At 46.9% G+C, this 12220-nt stretch overlaps 1 protein-coding gene across 2 annotated transcripts; it reads right to left on the bottom strand.

Annotated features, from left to right (window-relative positions):
- Nucleotides 1–1408: 1408 nt before the first annotated feature.
- On the bottom strand, nucleotides 1409–11000 carry PGD (phosphogluconate dehydrogenase). Of its 2 annotated transcripts, XM_032962034.2 has the most exons (14): nucleotides 10935–10995; nucleotides 10821–10890; nucleotides 7965–8040; nucleotides 6992–7171; nucleotides 6467–6532; nucleotides 6074–6192; nucleotides 5906–5975; nucleotides 5626–5760; nucleotides 4289–4478; nucleotides 3677–3807; nucleotides 3240–3373; nucleotides 2959–3058; nucleotides 2655–2777; nucleotides 1409–1900 (listed from the first exon to the last, which is right to left on the bottom strand). In XM_032962034.2, the coding sequence occupies exons 2-14, from the start codon at nucleotides 10826–10828 to the stop codon at nucleotides 1781–1783; spliced, it is 1452 nt and encodes a 483-aa protein (XP_032817925.1). In that variant the 5' UTR covers nucleotides 10829–10890; nucleotides 10935–10995; the 3' UTR covers nucleotides 1409–1780. The 2 variants fall into 2 exon arrangements, with proteins under 2 accessions (XP_032817925.1, XP_032817924.1); XM_032962033.2 differs by having other exon boundaries at nucleotides 10821–11000.
- Between the last annotated feature and the right edge of the window lie 1220 nt (nucleotides 11001–12220).

The following is a 12220-nucleotide window of genomic DNA, read 5'->3' as shown; positions in this document are numbered from 1 at the left end:
GATGTGTGTGGCATGTGATGTTTGTGTGACATGTAATGTTTGTGTGGCATGTGATGTTTGTGTGTGGCATGTGATGTTTGTGGCATGTGATGTTCATGCGTATGACGAAAATGTGATGTTCATGCGTTCTTTTCAGTTTAAAGTTACTTTTCATCCGCAACCCATTGTATTTCTTCTGTTCTACTCGTGGAAAGAGCAATTGGAGCTGGGTTTAAGGCTAGAGTTAGCAGTCAAGTGCTGTCCTCTGCTGTTCCCATCGCGTCCCTACAGCTCGAACATGAAAACTGCAGTAAAAATTTTACTTAACTTTCGTAACTACAGGAATTCATATTATTTGGTTCTTTCGGTAAAGTCACGTAGAATAAAAAATAAAATAACCACGACGTTTCGATCGCAATACAAGCGGTCGAAACGTCGTGGTTATTTTTTATCCAACATGACTTTACCGAAAGAACCAAATAATATGAAAACTGCGGTTAGCGTTGCTGGCTTCAATGATGTAGCGACACGTTGTCCATTTCTGGTACGGCTTGTTTGTGTGACTGATGTTTGAGTGACGTTTGATGTTCGTGTGACATGCGTGGGACATATGTTTGCGTGCGACTGTGACGTTCATTCGTGGTCAAAGCGATTGGCACCGGGTTTTCAGGCTGGAGTTGGCATGCAGGTGCTGCCCTCTGCCGTTCCCATCGCGTCATCTCAGCTCGAACATTAAAACTGCATATTTTTAGGTTATTTCGGTAAAGTCACGTAGATAGAAAATTGTAAAAATAAAAAAACACTAATGTAGTACTCACCAAGGTTAAGAACCAGGCTAGTCTACATTATAGACTGCCAGTTCACTCAGCCAGCATAATAACCATTTCTAGTCTACATTATAGACTGCCAGTACAATCACCAAACGTAATAACCAGGCTACAATCCACATTAGAGATTGCCAGTACACTCACTCCGATTAAGAACTAGGCTACAGTCTGCATGAGTGTTTTTTATTATTTTTATTTTATGATTTTTATTCACTTTATTTTTATTATTAGTTTTCTATCTACGTGACTTTACCGAAAGAACCAAAGAGTATGATTTATACACATTGTGGGAGACCAGTCCATCAACCATCCACAAATGAAGAGCAGTGCATTTTGTATTTATTTATAGGAATGAGTTGTAGAATATCCTTCACGTGAAATCAGTGCAATTAAACAGCAGTTCTGAAGCTCAAGTCCCCGCACCCCTTCTTGTTTTAAACGTTCACTAGTCTACTCAATGCAAGATGAGCGTTAGACTCGTATCCCGCTCCCTGAATGGCTAATTCAAGGATGTAGAACTCAAGTGCTGGTGAAATGTGTTGTGACCCCCACCCTGTCAATAACCAAACACTACAAACATCAAAAAACGCATCACACACATGTCAACACTTAACCAATGTAAATCTTTTATGAGGCAATAAAATATTCCTCGATTGTACGCACAATACAAAGCACTTCTTAATCCCATCCGTTTCCACCGTTTCCATTTTGTTTGGATAACCTTTATATTTGAGCAATTAAAACAAATGGGATCAACAAGGGGCTTACACTTCAGGCCAATGTGTGGCTACTACCTTTGCTCATTCATCTCGTCACAGTTATATCCCTGGAAACTGAAATGGTTGACGCAAGACTGCACATGGAACAAATTTACGAGAAGCCATCTAATAAAATGAGAATTCTGCGCATGTTCTCTACAACTGCCGTCTCCACCAGACCGCTCGAGCAGCACGAGTGGCCGCGTGCAGGAGGCCTCAAGCGTTGTACGCGGACGAAGAGACAGAGCCACCGTGGCCCGTCCAGTTCGTGTGCACGAAGCTTCCCGGTTTGCTCAGCAGCTCGTAGGTGTGGGCGCCAAAGTAGTCTCTCTGTGCCTGGGAAGATTACAAATTAAAACAAGATTTAGGAAACGTCAAGTCAAAATCAAACCATTGGCACATTTGGTACTCGCGCCGTTCCTATAGCGCAAGGCGATCATGGAGGCTCTGTGCTTCAGTCGGCAGTAGTTGTGGAGTAGGAAGCAATGTAGCTGTGTAATCCCAATCGAGTAGTTTGTGGGTACATTTAGAAATTTTGGGAAGTTTGGAACATGATGCCGACAGAGAACGGCCCATTCTTTTCGAATGACATCACATGATTTTTTTAACCGGTCACTGTGAAGTAGATGTTGTATATTATTTACAGTTAATACACCCACAATATTACCAGGGCAGCCCATTGGGTTGAAACTGCAAACCACGAACAAGCGGCGAATGTGTTACCACTGGTCCGCATCACCGCGCCATTCATTACCAAGCAGTGGATGTCAATTAAAGGCAGAATGTTAATGGATACCCACCATTAAAACGTTTCCCATTAACCATCTGCATTTGCAACAGTTGATCTGTGTTTACAAAACCAATAAGTTTCTTTCTCATATTTCATACTTTACGCGAGAATTTGCCCGTTCACTTCTTGAAAAGTTATAACCATTAATACGAGATTCCCTCCTTGTCGGTACCTTGTTGAATAACAATCATGCACAACAATATGAAATGAAAATGTAACGGTTCCAATGCAGAAAATAAATCATGTTATTGTAATGGTGCACAGCTTGTACAGCCGCCACGTCTGTGAGGTGGGGTCCACCTGAATGAGGTTGGCCGGCAGCACGCCCTGCCTGTAGCCATCATAAAACGCCAGGGCGGTGCTGAAGCAAGGCATTGGAATGCCAAGTTGAACTCCTGTTCCTACCACCCTGCGCCAAGACTCCTGCAGCACACGTACACATTCACGCTTTCACATATACACGCGCACATACACACGATTGCGACCACAAGACTGCATCAGCAAGGCTCTACAGATCACTCTGCTTAAGATTGTAAACAATTATATTGAAGGCATCAAGAGGTTTCATTGACTGCACCAATTATGATCTGCACATGAAACTAACCTGACAATCTTTAATAGCATCCTTGAAGAAGTCATCCAACAGGAGATTCTGTAATTTGGGGTTTCTGTCAAAAGCCTCCTTGATTTTCCCCAGGAACACGCTGTAGAAACACAATGAGGCCACAATATTTACACTCAAACAAAAAGACAACTGCAAACTAACGTTAATGTTTCCAGCGTCACTCAACACAATCGCTGAAAAGACACGAAGAGTTTACACAATCGCACAATGTTGTACAAAGGCCACCGTGTGTTCATCGTCCGTGGGGGTGCGTGGGTCACCTGCGAATAATGCATCCTCCACGCCACATGAGAGCAATGCCCCCATAGTTCAGAGACCAGCCAAATTCAACGGCAGCCTGCCGGAACAGCATGAAGCCCTGGGCATACGAGATGATCTTGGACGCATACAGGGCCTGCGAGACACACAAGAATCGTTTTAGTCAACTTAGCAGATATCATACGTGCTTATCAAGCTACTGATTTTCGTTTGACAAGACACCAGTGATGAATGAAAATCACAATGGGCATGAAACAACATGTAAAGTGATCTCTACAAAAACTCAAAATTTGAAACCGATGAATATCATATAACCCGATTTTAAATCGCATACAAATTACTTGGGTTAAGGTGACCTCCAAATCTTTCAGAATGGCAGACACCGCGACCGATCTTGGAATCGGTGAAAGTGAGTCATGCTAAACGAAAGCGTACAGACCTTGCGGATGTCTTCAAGAAACTTCTTCTTGTCTCCCTTGAACTCCGTGCTCTTGGGGCCAGGGAGCAGCTGGCTGGCCACAACTCGCTCGTCCTTGAGGGCCGAGAGGCAGCGCGCAAACACCGACTCCCCTGCAACGGCGAGCGCACACGCGAAACGCAACGTTGCCGTACGGCGGCGAATACAGAATAGGATCGTGAATACATGGGAGGAGCTGGGCATGCATGATATGGGCCAGTAATCCAGCGCTGTGTATAGCGGCAGCAGCGAGGGTTGCTGGATTGCACGCTGATGTTGTGAAACTCTTCCCGTGGGTGTCGCACATGTGACGTACCCGGGTGGCCAGGGGAAGCCAGTACAGCAAGTGAACTAATCGCCATCTGTTTCCATCTGTACGGGGATAGACTTTTGCCCCCTCACGTGTGTGGGTTTTCTCTGGGTGCTCGGGTTTCCTCCCACGTGTATAAATATTCACCATTAATGAGTTGAAAACATCTTAAAATAAAAATCCAATGAAGGACAGTCCTGAAAGAAAGTCCTCCGACTCGTTCCGGACAGACATACAGAGATAACGCTTTCAACCCCGGATGGAGAGCGTGAGTAGCCACTGACCGATGAGCGTGACGGGCACCCCGAACTCCAGCGAGGAGATCGCGGTCCACTTCCCAGTGCCCTTCTGCCCGGCTGAGTCGCGGATCTTGGGGACCAGCGGTTTCCCATCCGCATCACGGTACTTGAGAATGTTGGCGGTGATTTCAATTAGGAAGCTGTCCAACTCTGTTTTGTTCCAATCTTCGAATGCCTGTAAAATACATCTCAATGCATTTGTTGGCTAATAACACTTGTTTACAGTTAAATTATTTTACTACAGTAGACTATATTACTACAGCAGCAGTGTACAAAACTGTGAAAATATGTAAACACAGTAATATAAAACCTTTGGTTGTAGAAAATACCACATGTAGGGAATTCAGGTTATCACTCGAATTTGTGATAAGGAGCAAATGCCTGCCCACTGCTGGATCAAAGCCTCCCCATGTCGTACATTCCTCGTGGTCCTACGATGGCTCCTGCACATGAGCTCACGCCACCACTCCATCCCCATCTATTATTTGGCTGCCATTCTGTCGCCAGTCTCGTCTATCGATCTTCATCACATGATGAGTCCTGTGGCCAGGAGGACTTACTTTTCTTAACATATGGCGTTGCTGGTTCGTATTCGATCCATCTTTCTGTCTCTTGGTGTCATTAATCTAGAATCTAAATCTACTGGGAAATAAAGAACCTGCATAAATACAATGAGTATTTTGGGATTACAAAATGACCTGTATATATAACCATTAAGATCTCCTCCTTTCATGGGTCCTAGGCCTACTTAAGCCCATTGTGACAGCGAGGAAATCCATGTCATTCCCAGCACGCACCTCTCCACAGTTGTCGTGTGCAATCTCCTAAACATTAATACAATACAGATACTGACAATAAAACCAGGATGTCTTTTGGTTCATGAAATTCATTGTAATACAGAGGATTCACATTCAGAACTGTGGGATGTTTTTTGTACAAATGACTGCAGACACAAAAAATACAAAAATACCCCGTATAGCCTTTAACAGACTCTTGGGGTAAGTGCTTTTAGCGAGCATCTATTAAGGCCGGAATGGCACACAGAGGAGGCAGGTGGCCAACACCATTCCAGGCCACCTTTGTCTCCCCAGTGCTGATATTTACAGACTGGACCGGGTACTAATTTCAGGCATAAGCTGGGAACCAGTTCAAATATTCGCCACCATTAATCGATCGTGAGCGGGAATCGAACTCGGGTCGCCAGCTCCCCACACGCATGTACACACACACACACACTTTGCAAAAAGGCAGCACTTCAAGATGCAGCGCATGGGATGCGCGGTATAAATAATGAATGACTTATGATGGTGATGACATCGCACCTCCGCCATTTCATCGTGGTTCATCCCCAGCACGTCCTTCATCAGGTGGTAGGCCTCACAGATGAGCTGCATGTCACCGTACTCGATGCCATTATGAACCATCTTCACAAAGTGGCCAGCCCCATCCTCCCCAACCTAAAAAAGGACAAGAGGCTTAGAAAATGTAAATAAAAACCCACTCTAGTTTACAAAACGTATGCGATTAAAATATGCCAATTGGTGTCCGTTCCGTATCGAGTGAGCTATCAATGGCTTTCTGTGGCGTCTTGAAGATGCTCACCCAATCGCAGCAGGGCTCGCCCGTCCCTACTTTCGCTGCAATGCTCTGAAAGATGTCCTTAATGTGAGGCCTAGTGGGTATACAAACGGCCGTCAGTTCACAATCGCCATCGCCTTGAGTGGCAACGCGCGCAGTCCACACCCCCGTGTTCCAAATGCACCACATTACCAGGCCTCCGCGCACCCTCCAGGCATGAGTGAGGGGCCGTAGCGAGCTCCCTCCTCGCCGCCGCTCACCCCGCTGCCCACGAACAGGAAGCCTTTAGACTTGAGGGCTTTGCACCTCCTCTGCGAACGAAAGAAACCCACAACAGTATGTTCAGCATCTTGACTTTACCCAATAGAACCAAAGAGTATGGATCCTTGCAGTCACGAAAGCTTTAAATCTAGAAATGTTCAGCCTCGCCTCGTAAAGCAACACGTTTAGGTGAAGCAAAATCTAAGTGAAGAATAAGGCATGACACTGGATTTGGCGATTGTTACGCAACCGATAGAATCACAAATCAGGCACAATACAGGGGCGAATTCGACACCAAGCATGAGAAATGAAAATAATTCTTACATTTGTGTCGTTGTACTCGGAGTTCCCTCCGTCAATGATGATGTCACCTTTTTCCAACAGAGGTGTCTGCATAAAACAGTGAGAGTTATCAATCTCTCATGCATGTTCTTCTTATTTTCTGTGATTATCCAATTTTTTATCCCGAAATCTGCTATCAGCACCACATCACGAAACAAATATCCATTCAGATCTCTTACAGAGTAGTTTAACCCTTCGTGTTGGAGAAGGGCTCACAGAAGTGAATATCACAGAGCTCTGGTTCACACACAACAGAGGCGAGTATTTCCCACCCAATCTGCGTAACGGTGATATCCGTGGCATGACCATCAAACCGTTTTGTTAACTCTCAGTTCTGTAAATTAGCCAAATAAAGTGCAGAATAAAATTAAACGATATACATTTTTATGCAGACATTGGAGAACACCAACTCAGTCCACGTTTTGCAATCGGCGTTTTTGTTTTTAATTTACAGCTGATGTACCATACAAAGGGCGCGTTTGCTGAAGCGGCATCTCATGAGCGTACCAGCTTGTCAATGAAGTCATCCACGGCCTGCCCAGCCTTCACAAGCAGCACAATGCGACGCGGCTTCTTCAGTTTAGCCACCATCTCCTCCAGCGAGTGGGCACCCACCACCTTCGTGCCCTTAGCTTCATTGGCCAGGAACTCGTCCACTTTTGAGACTGTGCGGTTGAACGCGCACACCTGGGGATGTCAGGCACACACAATGTCATCATCGCATGGGCAATGTCAAACGCTTGGTGTGTGGACAACTGCCATGTGTAAGTAATTGGTGTTTGTACAAAAGGCTCCACCAACCAACTATTTTTTTATGCGTTTGATGCTGAAAAAACTTGCGTGAAAAAAATCTCAAGAAAAGAAAGAATCTCTTATCCGTGGCTTCTCCATCACATCATGACTTGGTTAATGTAACTTCTCCACTTAACACTCACTATCTTCAAGACCATCCATTGACTTGCCCATCCTTACCTCTCTCATCTCACTCTACTCCATGATATCTTCGCTCCCACAATCAAAGATTTTTGTTGAAGCCCCCAGTCAACTCCGCTCAATGACAGAAGGTTGCTCATTCTCGTTTGCCTTCCATATTCCAGAACTCCCTTCTCCCATACTCTTTGGTTCTTTCGGTAAAGTCACGTAGGTAGAAAATAATAGATCATGACGTTTCGATCGCAACACAAGCAATCGTCATCAGGTTGGACAACTACAGCAAGAACTGCTGAAGTAGGCGAGAGATCTGCCGTGGCACGAGGTTATATAGACCTCAAGACATTTTTTCCCAATATGACCACCTTGCTCCTCTATAAAACAAACCTCCACTATTTCTGCAGTGTCTTAATATATACGATTGAATTTAAATGCTAAATCCAAATTAAATTGTATTTTATTTTACATTTAGAATCATCTTTTACCAAGTTGCAATAAAAAAACGGATGCTTGTCAAACACATGCTCCTCAATTGGCCCAGGCTGCTCACCACAAAGCCATGGTCGTTCATATTCAGGACGATATTCTGGCCCATGACGGCCAGTCCAATCAGGGCTATATCAGCTCTGTAAAACATAAACACAAGCCCACATTAACAAAATAGTGACAAGGAACATTTATCATTAAAATTCATTATTATAAGAAACCATGTGATGGAGATTACTGTCATTTCCAATTACTGTAATTCAAAATCATTCCAATAATAATTTTGGACGGCAGGCGCACAAACTGCGTTACCAGATCCACGTGAATAACTTCCGTTGTCGCTGTGCAGTCAACTGCATGTGGGACGTGATGTCTCCACTCATCGGATGTCACCAGGGCTGATATTCCATTTATTTTGTAAAATTTTAATATCTGAATTCTATATATGAAGGTAAAGAACCATAAGCTGTCACCACAAAGACAAAGATCCCCCGTATAGCCTTAAGATACTGCTGGGGTAAGTGCTGTCCGCAAGTACCTACGAAGGCCGACAATATACGAGTGGGTGATGTGTCGATATTTCCCCAGTAATAATGTTTCTCGCACCACACGAGGTACTAATTTAGCTCAGGACTAATTAAAATATTCGCCACTGGTTATCGTCCATGAACGGTAATTAAACTCGGGTCGCCGGGTTCCCTTCTACACCACCACACAAATATTGACTTTGCATGAGGTCCCACCTGTATGACCTTATCTGTACAGGACCGTGAATCACGTCAGGTCATCAGCAACGCGGAAGGGAGGGGCCAGGCTTCCCTCAAGGTTTTGTTTACAGAGTGGGGAGATGGTGCAAAGGCACATGACCGACAGGCCAGCCACACCATCAAGCGGTCCTTGTTGCTGCTTTATCCCCGGGTCTCCTATATTTCAACACCTTTTCCAGGGTTAATGGTGCAAGAGACCCAACACGGTTCATCTAATTTCGTGCGACAACATTGTACTAACTCAAACCTTCAAAAGTACCTCCGATTATGACAGTTGGATACGTACGATGCGAAAGAAGTTCAACGTACATATCTCGTGCCTATTGTGAGCTATTTATTTTCCATGTGGATTTTTTGTTACAGATTGAAATTACACACACTGGTGAATGCGTATGAAAGGAATTGATAGTTTACCAGCCTCTTTGTCAGTCCACTGTGGGACGGGGGCCTCCCGGTATGGGGGTGAAGCACACTTCACCACACTCGCCAGTGCAGGTTTGTAACGGGGTAGGAGGGGGTAGGCCTGGTTCACTTCTCTGTGCCGTGGCCGACAATCAAAGATCAATTCATGTCACAGTGCACAAACCACCGATTCCCCCACAAGTGAATTACAGGCTCTAGAGTATTCTATTCTGCATTCTTCCAATCTTGGCCCGCTAATGTTGTCATTAATTGCACTAAAAATAAATGTATTACGGGAAGGATCTCTGCACCCCCCGCGGGATTAACGCCAGATTACCACGGCTAAGACTGTGTGCCACGTGTGCGGAGAACAGATGAACTCGGGCCCCCAGTTAACTAACATGTTAACATGTCAGTCCATGCTGACATGTTAAACTCGTCTAAGCAAGCTATCACGCTGTCACCATCATGGAACTTCCTCAGAGACCACCCAGATTCGCAGGGACGCTGCTGCTGGGCCAACGGAGTGGAACAACGCGGGCGTCCAGAATGAACTCCTCTCACTCGAGACCCAAACATCGAGCCTCCTGCTTTGACATTCCTCGAAATCACCGGTTTATAATCATCAACAGAATCAGAACAGCAACACGCTAGTGCGCACATCTTCTTCATTGATGTGACATTCAAGACACAAGCCAGGGTAGTGCGATTGTGGCCCAGCAACCCAAACTGTGGGCCACAGTAAACCACTGGAGGAGGAGCAACACTACAGATATAACTCTCCTGATGCCCTCTCATCGTGGCCAGCAGACCTCGCGAGCACAGAAAAACCATTACCAGGGACTTAAGAACGACTTTATGAACACACCGCCGACTCGCGTCACTGCGATACGATGTTGCAGAGGCCAAAGTGGCTGCCATGAAAACGTGGCAAACAAAAGTCAGATTTTGTATTAATCCGGGAGGAATCTGATGAGCTATGAAGCTCTTTTTCACAGATGTCCAGTGGAACCATGAGTCAGATCAGGTGATGAGAAAACAGCAACGACAGCGAATGATGATGGCAAGCTCCCAACCCTTGCCACGTGCAGCGTGGATGTATGGATTTGTATCGAGAGACAGGAACACACGGATCGTAACGAACAGCATCGAATCACACTCGGCAAGCCCAACATAGCGCGACTCAACAACGAGTGAAACGTATCTTTATAGCTCATCGGATTCCTGCAGTGTAAATAAATATTCTGATTCTGAGTTCACAGCCAATGTCAACGACTGCACTCAACATCCACTCGATGCTAATTCTCGCGTCACTGTCACGGCTCCGGGTGCCGCCCCACAACTTCCTGCTCACTCCACTGCCGGCAGAAGGGGCTCGAATCGAGAGCGAACTCGACCACAGGTCACCAGGGCCCACGCCGTTGTAAGAGCTGCGAGTACCCACGGTTTACCCCACCGCCGCACGACAATCGACTGCAGTGTACGTGCCCATCAACACAGCTGGGTGTACAGGCGGTGAGGGGTGGAGGTTTTGAGGGATTGTAGAAACGCTCCCATTGGTTCAGCTGCCGCGGCGGGAGATCGAACGGGCAAGGAGATCGCCGCACCTCTGGGTGGCCAGGCCGGTGTGCGAACCGTGACGCCAGGACAGCTCCCACCAGCCACCGTGCAACGTTAACGCGCTTCACATTAAACACGGAGGTGACCGACAACAGCGACAGCATTGACGTTCACGCGGAGCGACGACTCACTCCGCCATGCTCCCGATTTCCTCCCTGCTCGCTCCCGGATTCTCCGCCGATGCTCCCGGATTCTCGGCTGTTTGCTCCCGGATTCTCGGCTGCTCGCTCCCGGATTCTCGGCTGCTCGCTCCCGGATTCTCGCGGATTCTTCTCGCTGCTTCCGCGTCCAGGATCCCAGCCCAAGCGCGCCTTCCCATTGGCCCAATGGCAACAGCGCCGCGAGCCAATCACGCGCGAGTACGATGGGGCGGGGTGGTGCCAGGGTGGTGCCAGGGCAGGGGGGGGGGGCAGGGGGGGGGCGAGGGGTGGGGCGTGGGGGGGGCAGGGGGGGGCAGGGGGGGGCATCCATCGAGCGCCGGGCCCCACGAGGCTACTGGAGGAGATGAAGCCACGGAGTGAAGAAGATCAGCAGCTCTTGTTGCTGATGCACAAAGCACCACACGCCATACTACACTGTGGTGCTGAAGCACCACAAGCCTAGTCAACGTGTGTATGTCGAACTTCGTTCGCACCATGCGTAGCCAACCGTGCTAATCGGAGATGCGGGGAAGGACAACAAACTAAACACTAAAAGCCGTTCTAAAAAATGAGTTTACTGTGGCCGTGAAAGGAGATAAATGTGCTGTAATAGGCGACGTTTCAGGCAATGGCTCTCGCTTTATGTGCCACGAAACTTCGCTTATTATAGATGTTACTTTTAAGGCCACGGTGTTATTGCAGAATGTGTAGATTTACTATGACTACCACACTCACTCAAATTGAGTTCCTGCGCGAATCGGCATTGAGGCATCGGTGCTCATCTGTTTACAGCCTAACAGTCAGAGGTGGAAATTTCCCATCCCTATGGCGGGGGCTAGTCTCTCCATGATACAACCTCGGCTGGCTTCCCCAGGAAGTGGGACTCATAGAACGCACCCCGAGCAGGTTCTGAACTGGAACCCTTCTCATGACGAGCCACTCGCTCGACAGCTGAACCTCCTGGCCACGTGGTACGCGAGGGCGTTGGGCTCGGTGTAACCGATACAAGGTGGCGATAGAGCGCCACTTTCTCATGTTTGCCTATGGCGATTATTGAAGGCAGATCTGGGTAAATGGAATCAGAGGTGGACGATATGATGGGGATGCTTTTGGGGAGCTGAATTTGATCTCGGCTAATGCGCAGCAGTGACATGGATTGTGGCATCAGCAGGGCCACGAGGGGTAGGGACCGTGTGGAGTGTGGATCGGCCTTCATGCACTGTCGATCAGAGCTGATGTTCAAGACATTACAGAAATGTGCAATGTCTTGTACCAAGCAATGTTGCCCCTGTGGAATGTTGTCAAAGAATTAGAGTCTGTATTTAACCTAGAGGAATCTGATGAGGTGTGAAGCTGCTTTCACAGATGTCTAGTATGGGACGGGTCAGCAT

The sequence above is a fragment of the Petromyzon marinus genome, chromosome 28 (assembly GCF_048934315.1).
Source record: "Petromyzon marinus isolate PM22_M1 ecotype Great Lakes invasive population chromosome 28, UKy_Petmar_22M1.pri1.0, whole genome shotgun sequence".
NCBI lineage: Eukaryota > Metazoa > Chordata > Hyperoartia > Petromyzontiformes > Petromyzontidae > Petromyzon > Petromyzon marinus.
The sequence above is the reverse complement of the archived record's forward strand: the minus strand, read 5'-3'. Positions and strand labels throughout refer to the sequence as shown.

Excerpts from the sequence above, each read along its gene's own strand:
- PGD (XM_032962033.2), bottom strand. Across the intron at positions 5,976-6,073 it reads GGAGGGTGCGCGGAGGCCTG|GCCTCACATTAAGGACATCT; the intron begins GTAATGTGGTGC and ends TATACCCACTAG. Across the intron at positions 5,761-5,905 it reads GCGAGCCCTGCTGCGATTGG|GTTGGGGAGGATGGGGCTGG; the intron begins GTGAGCATCTTC and ends GTCCTTTTTTAG.